An 18,388-nucleotide genomic window follows, 5' to 3' on the forward strand; every position below is an offset into this window, starting at 1 on the left:
TACTCCTCTGTCATTGATTCTCTATCACACTCCTCTGAGCTTCTTTTTCAAACCTTCTATCCCCCAGATCGTCCATCCACACAACCCTCTCTGTCACCCCTCATAGCTAAGAATAACATCTACATTACTGAGAAAATAGACCATTCACTACAGACTTTTTTCCATTTCCTATTCTCTACTTCTAAAAATCTCTTGACATTTTCCACTCATTCTCTTTTTTTTTAACTATCTCTGAAGAAGAGAAAGCCCTTCTCACCAACTCCAATATGTGTACCCTTCATCCTATACTCTCTTGGTTTCTCCAATAGATCATCCTCAAGCTTAATCTCTCCTATTAAGCCCATCTCCATCACTGATATATTGATCACTGAATTGTTTATCTAGTCATTAGAAATCTCTTGGGGTTTTTTCTTTTTCTTTCTTTTTTTTTAAAAAAACTCTTTCCTTCCATCCTACTGCAAAAAAGCAGTAGGGGCTAAGCAAAGGGTGTTAAGTGACTTATGCAGGATCACATAACTAGGAAGTATCTGAGGCCAAATTTGAACCAGACCTCCCATCTCTAGGCCTGGCTCTTAATCCACTGAGCCACCTAGCTTCCCCCTCTTTGTTTTTTTTTGTTGTTGTTGTTGTTTTTGTTTTTACTTTATGTTTTGAATATATTCTTATGAATGTGGTATGTACACTAATATTCGTTTTCTTTTTAATATTTATTTTCCCATTTGATTTCAGTTATACTCAGGTAAGATATGTATCATTATTCCTATTTTATAGATGAGGAAACTGAGGATTAGGTCACACACTTTATGGAGTGTCTTCCTTTAAGTCCCAGTCATCTGACTCTAAGATCAACACTCTTTCCACTTGATTATACTATCCAATAAACTTTGGTAAATGTGGCTAATATTTATCTACCTTTTAGTACAGGAAAGAGTAAAAAAACAGTCCTTAAAATGAACAAATTTGTGGTTACCTTGCTGGTGCCAGGAAGGAAAAGAGTCGAATCTTCTAGGAGGCCAAACTTTGTCCAAACCATAGCTTAAACTATTGGCAAAGTGAGGATCTATTTCTGCCAAATCCCAAGGACAGAAGCATTTCAATGTTGCACCCTCTTGGAAGAATATTTTTATAAGGAAGAATATTTTATAAGAAATATTTTATAAAATAATATATTTTATAATTATATTTATATATACTCTTTTTTAACTGAGAGAAGATTAAAGGTAAATATTGCCTCATGGAACCAAGACAACTGGAAAGGGTATCCCATAGGCAAAAACAAGAGGGAAGATTCTTTAAAACATTCCCATCATACCACATTTTAAAGGGGATTTTGACAAGCTGTCGAATATTCCAAAGTGTGATGGCCAAGATCAAAAAGGTATTGGAAACCATGAGGGCTAAAGATGGATTAAAGGAATTCAGAATATTTAAGCTAAAGAAGAGAAGAATCTAAAAGAGAGTTTGATAGCTGTCATAAAATATCTGAAGGATCTCATGGTGAGAGACTGCTTCTTTATTTTTTTTTTACTTGTCCCAAAGACAGCACCGAGAGTACAAGGTAGAAATTAGATCAAGGAAGATTTCCACTCTATAAGGAAAAACGTTTTAATGATAATATTCTCACAAAGTGGAAATTGATATTTCAGGGATTCATGGGTTCTAAAAAAAAAAAAAAAAAACATTCCCATCAGCATAAGCCAATGAATGCAGCAGCCCTTTCCTACAGGGGCCTGTGGAACTTGACAGACATTGTTTATATCACCCCATATGCTGCTGGGGTTCAAAAAAAGTGACGCAACTGTAGAGTCTGAGGACAGGCAAAGTTGGAAGAACTTGGAAAAAATTCTTGGAAGGTAAAAAACCCAACCAGAATTTCTCCCCTCAGGGAAAAGGGTTAGAGGTATATTTTGTCAAATTCTTTGAGTTCCTTAGAAGAATGGTAATCCATAACATCAAGACAAAGTAATTAATCATAGATTAGGAGTAGTATATGTAATATTAGAGCAGGAAGAGACCTTTCTGATTATCATCTTCCATAATACTGTAAGCTCCTTGAGGGTAGAGTCTCCCTTTTGCCTATTTTCATATCTCTAGTAATTAGCACAGTGCTTGGCACATATTAGGTGCTTCCTAAATTTTAAATGAATGAATGTAATACAGAAGTTAGAAAACAGTAGCACATAAAAAAGGAATGGTGAACAGGATGATTTCAGAAAGAACTGAAAAAACTTATTCGAACTGATGCAGAGTGAAATAAGCAGAACCAGGAGAACATTATACACAGTAACTGAAATATTGTGAGACAGTCAAATGTAATAATAGATTTTGCTACTAACAGCAATACAATGATCCAGGACAATTCTGAGGGACTTTTGAAAAAGAATGTTATCTATCTCTAGAGAAAGAACTGTGGGCGTAGAAATGCAGATAAAAACATAATTTATCACTTGTTTATTTGAGTATATGATTTGGGGTTTTGGTTTTATAAGATTATTCACTTACAAAAATGAACAATATGGAAATATGTTTTGTGTGATAATACATCTGTAACCTAGAAAAAAATAAAAATTGGGAAAAAAAAACCCTGTGGGACACAGTTCAAATTTAGTCCATTATATGGCCCAAGGCAGGTCAGATTTGATCCCTGGGCAATAGTTTGCAGATTCTCATCTAGTTCACTCTTCTCATTTTATAAGTGTGGAAACTGAGGTCCAGAGAGTTTATATAATTTTTTTTTAATTTTAAACCCTTAACTTCTGTGTATTGACTTATAGGTGGAAGATTGGTAAGGGTAGGCAATGGGGGTCAAGTGACTTGCCCAGGGTCACACAGCTGGGAAGTGTCTGAGGCCGGATTTGAACCTAGGACCTCCTGTCTCTAGGCCTGGCTCTCAATCCACTGAGCTACCCAGCTGCCCCTGAGTTTATATAATTTGCCCAAGGTCACATAATGCAGGTCATGGCAAAGTTGCTTCCAGAACTCAGATTTCTCGACTTCTAGTCCTCTCTCTTCCTATGTTTTTTTTAAATTTATTATGAACTTCACAGTCATTAACAGACATGAATATTTTTAATATGTAAAGTGTCTTATGCCATTTTTCAACTTTAGTCTGTTTCTCTGATACCAAGATTACCAAGATAGACAGATAATTCACTCCAGTAATCTATGTGAGGAGCCAGTTGTGTGCATGTCTATCAGGCACAGTAGAGGAAACATTTTATACACACACACACACACACACACACACACACACACACACACACACACATCAGATGTCTTTAGGCACACCAAACCCATTCCTACCCCAACCTGGAAACTCACACAAAGAAAGAAAAAAAATAGAAAGGGAGCAAACTCATTCATAATGATCTTTAGCCTTCTCAGGGCTTTCTCTGGAGTGGCCAAATCCTCTCACTGATTATACATAACCTGGGGTCTATCTTCTCTGGCCTTGGGGGAGATAGATGGTCAGTTTGGTGGCTCTTTGGACTTCCCTTTGGATAACTCTTTTTTCTGCTTTGTTTATCTATGTTCTCAGATTGCTCCATTACTCAGGCCTTACAGATACTTGGGAACAAGCTCAGAGAATATGAAACCAAGTTTAATCCTGTCAATCTAATGGCTGTCTGTGATTATTTTCACAACACCTTCATCCGGCATTTAAAACTCTACCAGTATGTCCTCTGTAAAGATCAGGATATGTACCAGGCCACTGAATCCTTAGATCTCTGCCCTCCACCACTACCCCTTCCATTGTCAGAGGGTGTCGACAAAAATGTCTGGAAGTACCAACAGCAGGTGGCTGAGCTCACGGCAGCTGAGGTGCAGAAACGGACCAACATGTTGCTTCTGAGGGAGACCCTCCACCTGGAAAGAGAGCACACAATGAAGAAGATCTTTGAGGGACTGGTTACGAAAGAAATAGGGGTCCTAGACCGAGAGGTAGGAAACAATCTTTCTGAGTGATTTGTTTGAGAGGTAGCTAGGGATCTGGTCTTGGAGTTAGGATGACTTGTGTTCAGATCCTACCCTACATATATACTTCATTTCTCTCTCTTTCTCCTAATTTTTCTTTTCTCTCTCTTCTTTCCTCCTTCCTTTCCCATCTCCTCCTCTCTCCCCTATTAATGAATCTTTTGGTTCTTCTTGTTCTCTTCCTCATAGCCCATTTTAAAAAAAATGGGTCTCCTTTGCTGTCTAGCTGTTTTGTTTTTATTATTGCTATTATCCTTGTGTGAAGATGTCTATGGATTATAGCAGTGATTCCCAAAGTGGGCACCACCGCCCCCTGGTGGGTGCTGCAGTGATCCAGGGGAGCCGTGATGGCCACAGGTGCATTTATCTTTCCTATTAGTTGCTATTAAAATTTTTAAAAAATTAATTTCCAGGGGGCTAAGTAATATTTTTTCTGGAAAGGGGGCAGTAGGCCAAAAAAGTTTGGGAACCACTGGATTATAGGATCAGAGTATCACAGATATAAAGTTAGAAAGGAACTCAGAGGTCCTCTCAACCCTTCATTTGATGACTTTGAAGGAACTTTTTAACTCTGATATAAAATTAGAAAGTTTGGAAAGTGTGGGACTAAAAATAACTCTTTCTAGTTTTTGAATTATATGGTTCTACCACAAGAGTAAAGACAAAATCATATTCAAAGGAAAAGTTTTGTCCACGGGTCAACTATTAGCTCACTCTACTAGAGAAACCACCTATAAAGTCTCAAGGGAAGAAAGGACAAAGCCAGGACTAGAACTCTAGTTCATTGACTCCTGGTCCAATCATAATGACCTTTGTCCAATGACCAGTAAATTACCCTACTAGAAAAAACACATCTAAAGACACAGAGGAAGGAAAGGATAAAGATGAGATTTAGTTCATTGCTCTTAGCCCAATCATACTGCTCTGAAGACTCCCTATTAAGTTCTCCTGTGTCCTGTTTCTCTCCAGGCATTGGAAACTATCATCCGCAAAGCTGTGCGAACGCAGATTGACTCCCTGAAGGAGCTCTTGGAAAATGAGATAAAGACCACTTATGCAATCTTAGACCTAAAACTGCAAAAGAAGATTTTGAAAGCCCCACCTCCCTACCCTCCAGAACCAGGCCAGGGAAGCCAAACAGAAGCTAAAAAGGAAAAAAAGAAAGCCAAAGATAAGAAGAAGAAATAGGAGATTGGCACTCAATTTGAAAAATGCAAATTGAGAATAGACCAGTCAGTCGCCAATAGAGAGTAACATGCACCGTGTTTTCAAGTATTGTGACTCAGACACTTCTTGGAAATTAAAAAGGTTTTTGGTTTTTGTTTGTTTTTTTAAAGCAACACCTTATAGCTGTGTCTGTGTGTTAGAGATGGTTTTAATAGAAGTGCCCTTGAAAATCAAAAACAACTTATTTCTAAGTGGTAGAAAAACAAAATCTTTATACAGATACATACATACATATATATATATATATATGTATATATGTATATATACATATACTTGGTGGAGTCCTCATTGATATGAGTTCTTAAGCCAAGTTTTCCCTAAGAATGCAAAAAAATGCCTTGTTTTGTGATCTTTAAAAAGGCCTTTATTTCTCATGAAAACACCAGATAAATTTGAACTATGTATTTCCACTGAGCTCCATTGGCTCGATTGGTTTATCAGTTTTAATACAATTCTTTTAGTTTTAATCTAATTTTAATTGCAAATAGTTCAAATTCAAATAATAATATCGACTTCACAGAATCCATTATTCACAATCATTGAGATTTGGTTGTATACAGGGTGTCCCAAAAATCTTTTAGGACTTTTGGGAAACTATGTGGAGCAGATTTTATTTATATCAACAAAAATCACAGCATAGGCTTATATCCTAACCCTTCCTCAACAATCTTTCTTCCCCTATGTAAAAACAAAAAAACAAAAAACCCTTCCTTACAATGCATCCTACCTTCCCTTAGGACTTCTAGACCAATAAATGAATAAGTCCAAGTTGCTCCTTCATGAACATAATTCCCCACTGGTATGAAATTCTTCTTCCTGTTTGGAATCATAGAGATGGAACAATCTGTGAGCTACTCCTCAGGTCCAAATAAGCGTGGGCATCTGTCTCCTCTATCCTGCCTTCAATTGTCAAAGCTCTCTCTCTCTCTCTCTCTCTCTCTCTCTCTCTCTCTCTCTCTCTCTCTCTCTCTCCTTCTCCTCCCCCTGCCTATGCTAGGCACTAGAGATATAAAGTTAAAAGTAGTTACTACCCTCAAGAAGCTTCCATTCTACTAGGGAAGAGGCATAAGTGCAAGCAGAGAAGCTTGCTAACTATTTGAAGGGGAAAGAGTTTTCCACAGTAGATGGCATTGGAGCTGAACCTTGAAGGAATCTTGAGATTCTGAGAGGTAGGTGGGAGTACATCTAGGCACAGCCTCAACAAACAGAATGCACAGTATGGTGAACAAGTAGGCCAGTTTGGCCAATTGTAAGGTTTTTGCAATAGTGCTTTCCCCAGCCCTTCTCCTCTTCTAACTCATTGAGGCTTTCTATCTTTCCATCCTCTCAAACTGAGACTGACCCCTCCACACACATTGTTCCAGGTCCACTCAGTCTGATTTCTCCTTCTGTATTTGTGGCTGTGTGTATATATGTTTTCTAGGGTCCCCTTTTAAATATTAAGTCCAAGGGCCAGCTCAGATGTGTGAACTCTTATAATTTCTAAGATATTAACTCAGTGGTCTTCTCAGACACAACCAAGAAGATATGGATTTGCGTTCCTAAACCAGAAATAAAAAGACTTATTGGTAAGACAATGAATACCCATGACAAGAATTCCCACTTTGTCTACTGTGGGAAGGAAAGGCTTATTCTACTTCTTTTGGCTTATGTCCAAAAATGACCAAAAAAATATGTATATACAAACCTTAAAAGGATATCTAAATATTAGTAGTTGTTATAATTATTATGTAATAGGACCACAGATTTAGAGCTGGAGGAGACCTGAGAGATCACCTACAATTCTCTCATTTTATGGATGAAAAAATGGAGACCAAGAAGGCTGAAGTTACTTTTTCTAAGGACATGCAGGGAGCAAGCAGAGAAGCCAAGATTTTAACAAAGGATGTCAGACTCCAAACCCTGTGATATTTTTACTATACCAAATTTATGTTGATGATGATGATAATGATAACTCCATCAAAGCCCTCCTAGTTCATCATCCATGATATGAGTTAAAGCAATATCACAATAAGGGAATGCTAACCAGAATGATATATAGCAATGATTCTCTCTTCCCTGAAATAACTGTGAAGTCTAGTGGACATTCTGAAACAGAGGGCATCTGGCAATATTATTGATTGTGAGAGCACCCTAATCAGTGTGATGAAACTACAGGTATCCCTTCCATAATGTGGGGAATAGGAGCACAATACCCCCACAATAACCAGATAAAAATTTTTGGTCCTCCCTTCATACCAGAAATGGATTGAAGATTACATATACTTTGATTACATACTGAGTAGTATTGGGATTAATTATTCTTTAAATGTTTGATAGAATTCACTTGTGAATCCATCTGGTCCTAGGGATTTTTTCTTAGGGAGTTCATAAATGGGATTATATAAGGTATTCTATTTCCTCTTTTGTTAATCTAGACAATTTATATTTTTGTAAATATTCATCCACCTATCCCAGATTATCAGATTTATTGACATATAATTGGGCAAAATAGTTCCTAATAATTGTTTTAATTTCCTCTTCATTGGAGGTAAAATCTCCCTTTTTCATTTTTGATACTGGTAATTTGATTCTCTTCTTTCCTTTTTTTAAATCAAACTAACCAATGCTCTATTTTATTTGCTGTTGTATTTTCCTAGTCTTATAAGTTCAATTGTTCCTTTACTTTCAATTTTATTAATTTCTCCTTTGATTTTTAGTATTTCCAATTTAGTCTTTAATTGGGGATTTTTAACTTGTTAAATCACCTTGATTAGAGAAATTCAAATTCAAGCAACTCTGAAGTACCACCTCACACATGTCAGATTGGCCAATGTGATAATAAAGGAAAAATGATAAATGTTGGAGGGGATGTGGCAAAATTAGTACATTAATGCATTGTTGGTAGAGTTGTGAACTGATGTTAATTGTAATTGGTGGTGAATTCATTCTTTTTATTTTTTATATTGGTAATTTGATTTTCTTCTTTCCTTTTTAAAATCATATTAACCAATGCTTTACCTATTTTATTTGTTTTTTTATAGTATCATCTCCTAGTCTTATTTATTAACTCAATAGTTCTTTTACCTTCAAATTTATTAATTTCTCCTTTGATTTTTAGGATTTCTAATTTAGTCTTTAAGTGGGGATTTTTCATTTGATCTTTTTCTAGGTTTTTTTTTAGTTGTGTGCCCAATTCATTGATCAGATTTTTTCTCTATTTTATTGATATAAACATTCAGAGATATAAAATTTCCCTAAGAATTGCTTTGGTTATATCTCATAAATTTTGATTTGTTGTCTCCTCATTGCCATTTTCTTTAATGAAAGTGTTGATTGTTTATATAATTTGTTCTTTGATCTTCCCCCTTTTTAGAATTAGATTACTTAGCTTCAAATTGTCTTTCCAAGAACCCTAATTGATTATAATTTTTATTGCATTATAATCTGAAAATAATGTATTTATTATTTTTGCTCTTCTGTTTTGGGTTGGGAAGTTTTTATGCCTTAGTACATGACCAATCTTTGTGAATATACCACGTGCTGCTAAAAGGAAAATATATCTCTTTTTGTCCCCATTCAATTTTCTCCAGAGATCTATTAAATCTAACTTTTCTAAAATTTCATTCACTTCCTTTATTTCTTTTTTGTTTATATTTTTATTAGATTAATCTAATTCTGAGAGAGGAAGGTTGAGGTCCCCCATTAGTACAGTTTTACTGTCCATTTCCTCCTTAAGCTCATTTAATTTCTCTAAAAAATCTGGGGGCTCATTTGGTGCATAAAGGTTAAGTACTGATATTACTTTATTGTCTGTAGTACACTTTATCAAGATATATTTTCCTTCCTTACTTCTTTTAGTTAGATATATTTTTACTTTAGCTTTGTCCGAGATTATGATTGCTGGTCCTGCATTTTTTTACTTTAGTTGAAGTCAAATAAAATCTGCTCCATCCTCTTACCCTTTACTCTGTGTGTGTCTCCCTGCCTTAAATGTGTTTCCTATAAACAACATATTTTAGGATTCTGTTTTTTAATCCACTCTGCTATTTGTTTCCATTTTATAGATGAATTCAACCCATTACATTTACAGTTATAATTACCATCTGTGTATTCCCCTCCATTATTTTATCCTTTTGATCCTGCTCTTTCTCTCTCCTTCCACTCTCTCCTTCCTCATAAATGTTTTGCTTTTAATCACTCCTCATTCCCCTCCCTTATATTACTCCTCCTCAATCTCCATTCTTATCCTCCTTCTGCTTCTCTATAGGGAAAGTTAGGATTCTATACCCCAATAAACATGGTTATTATTCCCTCTCTTAGCCAAATATGATGAGAGTAAGGTTTAAGCATTGCCTGTCACCACCCTCATCCTCCTCTCCACTGTAATAAATTTTTGATGTCTCTTTAGGTGATATAATTTACCCCCATTTTACCTCTCTTCCCTTTTCTCTCATTGCAATCCTCTTTTTCACCCCTTGTTTTTTGTTTTGTTTTTGTTTTTACATATCATGTCATCCTAAACAGCTTGCTCCTAACAGCTCTGCTAATGCTAAAAATTTTGAAATACAAATATTGCTTTTCCATGTAGGAATATAAACAGTTCAAGCTTATTGAATTCCTTGAATTTTCTCTTTCTTATTTACCTTTTTATGCTTCTCTTGAGTCTTGTATTTGGACATGAAATTTTCTGTTTAGGTCTGGTCTTTTCATCCAGAATTCTTGGAAATCTATTTTTTTAAATGACCATTTTTCCTCTGAAAGAATACACTCAGTTTGCTAAGTATGTGATTCTTACTTGTAAACCTAGTTCCTTTGCCTTCTGGAATATCATATTCCAAACTTTTTTATCCTTTAATGTAGAAACTGATAAGTCCTGTGTAATCCTGTCTATGGCTCCATGATCTTTGAATTGTTTCCTTCTGGCTGCTTGCAGTGCTTTCTCTTTGACCTGAGAGCACTTGAATTTGACTATAATATTCCTGAGAGTTGTCATTTGGGCATTTATTTAAGGAGGATATCTATAGATTCTTTCAGTATTAGGGAATTATTTTTATCAATTCTTGTAATATGATGTCAAGGCTTTTTTTTAATCATGACTTTCAGGTAGTCCAATAATTCTTAAATTGTCTCTCCTGGATCTATTTTCCAGGTCAATTTTTTTAAGTGAGATATTTCTTCTTTTCTTCTAATTTTCCATTCTTTTGATTTTTTTTTTGTTTTTTGATGTCTCATGAAGTCATTAGCTTCTAGTTGCCCAAATCTAATTTGTAAGAAATTATTTTCTTCTGTGAGTTTTTGAACTTCCTTTTCCATTTGATCCATTTGGCTCCTTTTTTAAAAAAAATACTTTTCTTCTTTGGATTTCTGTGCATCTTTTCCCATCTGGTCAATTCTGCTTTTTAACCTGTTTCTTATTGGATTACTTTCCTTTCTCCTCCCTATTTTTCTTTTGCCTCTCTTATTTGATTTTGAATTTTGAGCTATTCCAGAGCCCAAGGCCAATTCCCATTTTTCTTTGAAGTTTAATATGTGGCTGCACTGATCTCACTATCCGCTTCTGCATTTGTTCCTTGCTCTTCTTTGTTTCCGTAAAAATTTTCTATGATTATGTGTTTTCCTTTTTTTTTTTTTTTTTTTTTTTGCTACTTGCTCATTTTCCCAGCCTTTAAAAACTTTTACTTTTATCTTAAAGATGGGCTCTGTTCTCAGGGCAGAGAGGGTACTCTCTTAAACTTTAGTTGTTCCTTGCTGCTACCCTCAGGTCTAGTTCTGGGTTTCTGCAGGTTTTAGTTCCTCCAAGGTGGTTAGATGGTCTGGGGGCTGGAAACTCTGAAAGCCACCTCCCACTGCTAATTCAATCTTGTCTAGGGACTGCTAATGGCTTGCAGGACTCAAAGCACTGTGACCTACCTTGTGTTGGGGCTCAAGGGCTCATCTCAAGCTTGGGCAGGAGCTCTTAGTCTCACTCTGAGCTTATAAAGGCCAGGTACACTGCAGAATGCCTTGTCCCAGGACTTGGGGCCTTGGTGCAGGCTTGTGTAGGGTTCTGGGAATCCCCTTAGGCTTGTACCCTCCAGGCATGGACTGCCTTGCACTGGATTGAGCTAGGGTTTGAGTATTTACTGCAGAGCTTCACTCTGTGCCTGTACCTGCATAGGGCACTGTGGACTGCCCTATGATGGAGTTTGGGGCATCACCAAAGGCTTCAGCACGGACTCTGGGCCTCCCCTTAGACTTGAATGGGTCAGGTGCCACAGATTGCCTTGTCCTAGAGCTTGGGACCTCACTGAAGGCTTGTACCAGGGCCAAGAACTTCAAAGGGTGAGCATGGAGTACTCTCTGTTGGCTTAGTTAGTGTCTGGTGTCTCAAAGTTGGCTTGTGCCCAAGTTCAGAACCTGGAGTGGTAGGTGGGGGGTGAGCAACTTGTACTCCTTAGTGTGGAGCTTTGCTTCTAGCATCCCTCTCAGCCCATTGTAATAGACCCTCTCTGCCTATCTTTCACATTGTTTTCTGCAGGAGAGTTACTTCACTCCATCCCTTTGTTGCTTCTCTTACTCCAGGTTTCATTTTGAGGTGCTATTTTAAGGTTGGTTTGAGAGGATTCTGAGTGGTTCCAGCTTTCCATGCTGCTACTCTGCTATCTTGATTTGTTGACTTGGCTAAACAAGTTGTGATACATGATTGTAATGGAATACTACTGTGCTATAAGAAATGATGAGTGGGATAACATCAGAAAAACCCGGAAAGACTTACATGAATTGATACAAAGTAAAGTGAGCAGAAGCAGAACATTGTACTCAATAACAGCAATATTTTACGATGTGCAATTAATTGTGAATGACAACTATTCTCAGCAATACAGTGATCCAAGACAAGTCCCAAGGACTCATCATGAAAAATGTCATCTGCCTCCAGAGAAAGAATTGATGGAGTCTGAATGCCAACTGAAACAAACATACCATATTTCACTTTCTTCCATTTTTATTTGTGTTTTTTTTTTGTTGTTTGAGTTCTCTTCCACAAAATAACTAATGTGGAAAACTATTTTATACTATTGCACATAGAAAATCTATATCAGATTGCTTGCCAACTCAGAGAGGGGAAAGAAAGAAAGGCAAGGAAGGAGAGAATTTGGCTCAAAAAAATTTTTAAGCATTTAAAAATGTTTTTACATATAATTAGAAAAAATTCAAATTTTAAAAATATACTGACTTTGGGGATATCCTATACATCCATATATATGTATATATGTGTGTGTGTGTATATATATATATATATGTATATCTATATATACCCATAGAAATATATCATAGTTTATTATTGTTGTTGTTGTTGTCATTGTTATTATCTAGGCAGCCCTGGGCTATACCACTAATAAAGAGGAGTCAGTGTCAGGTCTTCTGTCTCTTAGATCAGTACTCTTTCCATTATATCACACAGTTTCTCAGGTAACCAGTTGCTCCTCTCCTACCGTTATCAGGTTTGCAGCCATACAGATCAGTCCCTGGGCCTGGCCCCAAAAGAAATCAGGCCAGGAAGCTTATTACCAAACTCTGTACTCTTTCTTCCAGTCCCTATAATCTGCTCTTCAGGCACTAGCTCCTACCCTTTGTCCTCTCTTTTCGTGATGAAGTACAGTGTTGTGGAACATAGCCAGTGATCAGCTTATCTTTTATCTACCAATTCCCAAAGGTGCTTTCTAGAGCTCGTCTGTTGTAGCTTTTCTAGGTACTGGTGTTTGCCAGGGAACTTTGAGAGCGTCTGACTGAGAGCAAGTAGTGATTCAGCCACAGGAGCAGTTCTATGGACTGAGAAACTCCTTCTTAAGCAGGATCCTTTTCTACTTGTGTTGGGGCCCCACTGAAGTTGCCAATCATTTATCTGACCACTCACTGTTAGCATCAAAGCAAAAGGAAAAGGAAAAGAAGGTGGTATTATGGCCATACCTGAGATAGTATAGTTGGGTGGAAGATGTGTAGTTCTTAGAGGCAAAAGACTTAACTTCAAGTCTTGCCTCCACCACTTACCCAGTTACCACATCTGTAAAATGGAGATAAAAGTACCATCCCAATTTCTCTCACAGAGTTATAAGGATCAATGAAAAAATGGATATAAAAAATAAAAATAAATATATATATATTTTAAAAATGGATATACCTCCTCACATAAACATAAGCTATTGTTATATTATGATTGAGATATTTTTTTCCTTATAGTATTAGACTTTTCTTCCCCAAGTCTCAGGTTGTGTGTTCCTAGGAGTAGAAGATGTTTTTAAAAGAGTGGTGTTTGTCATTATGGGATAACGGATATGTAGCTGATAAACTGGGACAGATATCAGAAAAGGGGTCAGGTTATGCCCCCATGAATCAAGTGTTGAGGGGTTGGGATTGCAGCAAGGAGAGAAGTCAAGTTGGAAGGTCTGGAGAAGCAGTCAAAGAACCCAATCTTCAGCCTTTCCACAACAATGAAAACTATTACTTTCTGACCACAAGAACATTGCTTCTATGAAACTCAGTTTCCTCATCTACAAAATGAGAGTAAAAAACAATTTATATTACCCATATTAAATGGTTTTTTATAAAAAGAAACACTTTGCCAAACTGTAAAGAATCATCAAAAAGTGAGTTATTATGATTCCTACTTGAATAGTATCTTGTAATCTTCAAAATATTTTATAAGTATTATCTTCATTTTATCATTTCTCAGTTTCTACCCCTGTAAAATAGCATTAATACCAGTAATTGCTCCTTCAGTGAGTTGATGTGAGGCTCAGATGAAATAAAAATACATGCCAAGGATCTGATATACAAGATGGGGAATTAACACAAAAATAGATAACCAAAAGCCATTCCACAGTGGTTAAGACATCAGATAAATGTATTTGTATGTGAACAAACAGTTCTCAAAAGAAGAAAAGCAAACTGTTAACAATGGAATGAAAGAAAACTTCATATTACAAATAAGAGAAATGCAAACCGATCTGAGGTTTCACTTCATACCCAGCAAATGAGCAAAGATGACAAAAGATGAGAATAACCAATGTTAGAGGGGCTGCAGAAAGCCAAGTGTAAGAAACAATGCCTTTTAGTCGTGGGGAAGCTGAGGTGTTTGCCCTTAGTTCTTCCCTTAGTGGAAGAATCCTTTCCACTAAGGGATCCTTCTTCCCTTTAGGCTCACATAGATGAACGAGGCTCAGACCTAAGAGAGCTGGGTATCTAGAGAGAAAGATCAGGCTCTTTCTTGTCCTCCTTGTCTCTTTACAATCTTACCTCTGATTAATTAATCGATTAATTGTTAATGTCATTAAGAGAAATTACTTAAAGCTTAAGTTCAACTCCTGTTTGCCTCAGTTTTCTCAAAATGAGCTAGAGAAGGAAATGGCAAACCACTCCAGTATCTTTGTCAAGAAACCCCTAAATGGGGTCATGAAGAGTCCATCATGACTGAAACGACTGGACCAATTTGACTCTTAACAGTGAGGTAGGCAGAGCATTTTATGCAGGAGAAACTGAGACTCAAGGAGGCTAGTTCCTTGCCCCCAGGTCACCCTGGCAGTAAGCTGCAGAGTCAGGATGCAAATCCAAGAATCATCATTAGGCCTCCCTGCCTCCAGGTAGGATAAACAGTGGTTGCTAGTTAACTTTACTAAATGGAAGTTGTTTATTCCTTTGTATTTAACATAACTTGACCTTGCAGATTCAGATTCCTTTCCTGAGAAGTGATTTATTCCAGATTCCCCACGTCATGGCAAGACCATGGTGAGAACCAAAGTTTGAGTTTTTCCACAGTCCCCAATTTCTAGTTCTGTGTTCTAGACTCTAGTACCTTTCTTTGGACTCTTTTACTTCCCCATTTCATCTTCTAGAGGGAAGAATATGTTTTCTCTGATGGGAGTTAGTGTGGGAGACTGTAACGTCAATCCATGCCAAAATTATATCCCCCTGAGCCACGGCAACTTCAAACCAGCAGCTGTCCCAGCAGGCTGTGCACATGTGGCTGCAGCTTGCGTATGGCGTTAGGAGACAGGTGGGCCAAGTCACAATCTCCATCGGGGATTCCTGGGGCAGAGGAGGGGGAGCTGTAACCTGGAAGAACCCACGAGATTCTGCAGAAAACGAGTGCCTTTTGTGACGAGTAGAGGGCAAAATGGAGAACCCAACCACAGCTTCTCACAGACTAAAAAATATGGTCAAGAGCTCTCCTTTGCTGCCTGGAAAATAGCATTCTCTGCTCCATTTCTGTCCTGAGAAACTCACCCCCTTCATAACCAAGAAAATGGTTTAATAGAGTGAATTGAGTAATTGCACTGAGAGCTGAGACACCTGGGTTCTGATTTTTTTTTAAGATCCCTGTTCATTTTAGTGTCAGTATGGCATAGTAGATAGACTGCTGGGCTTAGAACCAGAAAGATATGGGTTCAAATCCCACCTCTCATAATCATTAGTTGTATGACTTCGTTAAGCCTCAGGTTCCTCATCTGTAAGATATAACAATAATAGCCTCTACCTCACAGGATTGTAGTGAGATTCTAAGGGGGTGATTTATAATGAAAAGTGTCTTGAAAACTTTAGAGTAGTATATGTTGTTACAGTTGTGACTGATTCTTCATTATGTCATTTAAGGTTTTCTTGGCAAAGATATTAGGGTGGTTTTCCATTTCTTTTTTCAATTTGTTTTACAGATGAGGAAACTGAGGCAATCAGGGGTAAGTGACTCGCCCAGGGCCACACAGCTAAGAAGTGTCTGAAGTCAAATTTGAACTCAAATCTTCCTAACTACAGGCCCATGTGCTACCTAGCTGCCCCAAAGCAATATATAAGTATCAGTTACTGTTATTTTCACTTTCCTCATTCTCCAAATCAGCCACCTTTGAGCAAATCATTCCTTCTGATTCTGCCCACAGTAATAATTCCACAGGTTTACATGGTGCTTAACAGTTTTCAAAACACTATCATATATATTACCTCATTTAACCTTTTAAAAACCACTTTGCAGATGAGGAAACTGAGGCATTGAGCAGATTAAGTTTCTTGCTCAAGTTCATAAAGCTAGTAAACAGCAGGTCTGGGACTAGATCTGAAGTTCTAGGAATTGGGAGAGATACAAAGTTACCAAAATCCATGATTTCTACCTTCCTGGGCTTAAAGTCTGGCAGGGAAGTAAGACATGATTCCCAGGAGAATATTAGAGGAGTGTATAACCAGTGTTACATGTGGTCCAAAGGGAGAAGATTGTTGCTAATACAGTAACCAGGGAAGATTCATGGATAGAAGTGACTTAGGTTTTCTAAAGGAAGGGTAGGATATAGGAAGAAATGTTCATTAAATCCTTTGAAATCTAAAGGTTGTTGATGATACCAGGGGATTTATGGCTTCTCCCCCCAATGAGATTCAGCTAAATCTTCCCCTTCCCCAAACCTGCTAATTCTGCCCAGTTCTCAGCTGATTCAGTATACCTGAGAAGCATGAAAAAATTCCTAAAATGCACGAACACCATGGAGACAGCATGGTCATAATGGATAGGGCATTGGGCTGGAATTTGGGAGACCTGGATGGTGGTCTTGGTTCTGCTATGAGCTTGCTGTGTGACATTGAACGATTTGCTTCAGCCCCTTCTGAGCCTATTTCTTCATTAGTAAAAGAAGGGAATCAGTCAAGATGAGAGCTCACCTTTGTTCTTGCCTTAACATTCTGCGAGCCCACGGGACTCTAAAAGTCCAAAAGAGTGATTCCCAGAAGAGCTGTTTACATGAAACTCTCTTTCAAACCTGAGTTGAGGAGCATTTGAAGGTTCCTCCATGAAAGTTACATGGAGATCTTTGCCAACAGTCAACAAGCTCCCAATTGGCTCCAATTCTGAACCAAACATTAGCCGCAAGATGTGGGTGGAATTTGAGTTTGGCAAGACTCATGCCCCCATCTCAGCCAAGCTGCCTCAGGCTATTTCTCAGCAGCTACCCTGGGTCTTAAAGCCGACAGTGTCTGAGGACTCTAGGAAATGTCAATGATTGTAGAGGGAAAGGTAACATCCGTAACTATGCTTTACTGCCAAGGGTCTTATTTTATGATCCTCATCATTAATCACAGCTGGGTTCTCTCACTCCATAGCTAGTTAACATTTTTTTTAAAACTGGTATCTTCTGTCTTAGAATCAATACTGTGTATTGGTTCCAAGGCAGAAGAGCAGTAAGGACGAGGCAATGGGGGTTAAGTGACTTGCCCAGGATCACACAACAACTCTCTATCCACTGAGCCACCTAGTTGCCCCTTAAAGTTAATCTTAAAGTAGGAAACACTGCTTACATACTCTACTTACTTAAGGTAGGAAACTCTATTTACATATAGTTATATACTACATACATCCTGAATAAAATATCAATATCAAATATATCATAACATAATAAATATATTATTTATTATTATAAATCTATTCTTTTATGAATAATATTTTGTTTTATAATAAATAAAAAATATAATATTTTATTGTAATAAATTATAAGAACAAAAAACAGAATAAAATATATGTGTATCAAATCCAGAGTAGTCAGGGAAGGTGGACCCTACCATGTGAGGGTGGAAGGAAGTTGAACATTCTCTATGAGAGCCTGAGGGCAAGAGGACCTAAACTTAGGTGGGAACTGTGAGAATAGAGAGAAGGGTAAAATGGAAGAGACTGGGGAGTGAGAGAAGGGGAATATAAACAGCAAGCAAGACTTAGCTGCTAGTTAGATATGTGGAGTAAAGGAGAGTGAGGAATGGAGAAGAAAGCCCAGGTTACAAACCTGGGTGGGACAGGAAAAGAGTGGTGCTTTATCAGAAATAGGGAAGTTTATTTGAAGGTTAGATTTAGGGAGAAGATACTAAGCTCTGCTATGGACATGTTTTACTTTGAAATGTCTCTGAGACATACAGTTTGAAATGTCCAATTACTTGTCGAAGATGCAGGTCTGGAAAAGTAGACTATGGCTAAATATATAGATCTTTGAGTCATCTGCATAGATATGATCATAAAACTCATGTGATTTAATGAGGTTTCCAAAGAAGAAAGTATAGAAATGAAGATGCTCAGGTCAGAGCCCAAGAACCCATAGATGATGAACCACCAGTAGAGACAAAGAGAGAGCAATCAGACAGAAAAGAGAACCCAGGAAACCATTGAGGTTAGAGCTTCCAGTAGGAGAGGGGTCAGCAGTGTCCAGTG

General features: G+C 37.4%; 1 protein-coding gene across 1 annotated transcript in view; it reads left to right on the top strand.

Moving 5' to 3' along the window:
- Nucleotides 1-15,207, top strand: part of C2H8orf74 (chromosome 2 C8orf74 homolog) — a 93,823-nt gene extending 78,616 nt beyond the window's left edge. The window contains exons 4-7 of the mRNA XM_044659525.1: nt 3,539-3,942; nt 4,945-5,070; nt 11,342-11,505; nt 15,054-15,207. Coding sequence (XP_044515460.1) covers nt 3,539-3,942; nt 4,945-5,070; nt 11,342-11,505; nt 15,054-15,207 — 848 coding nt within the window. The remainder of the gene's footprint in view (nt 1-3,538; nt 3,943-4,944; nt 5,071-11,341; nt 11,506-15,053) is intronic.
- The last annotated feature ends 3,181 nt before the right edge of the window (nt 15,208-18,388 follow it).

Source organism: Gracilinanus agilis, chromosome 2 (genome assembly GCF_016433145.1).
Source record: "Gracilinanus agilis isolate LMUSP501 chromosome 2, AgileGrace, whole genome shotgun sequence".
In the NCBI taxonomy this organism is placed as follows: Eukaryota; Metazoa; Chordata; class Mammalia; order Didelphimorphia; family Didelphidae; genus Gracilinanus; species Gracilinanus agilis.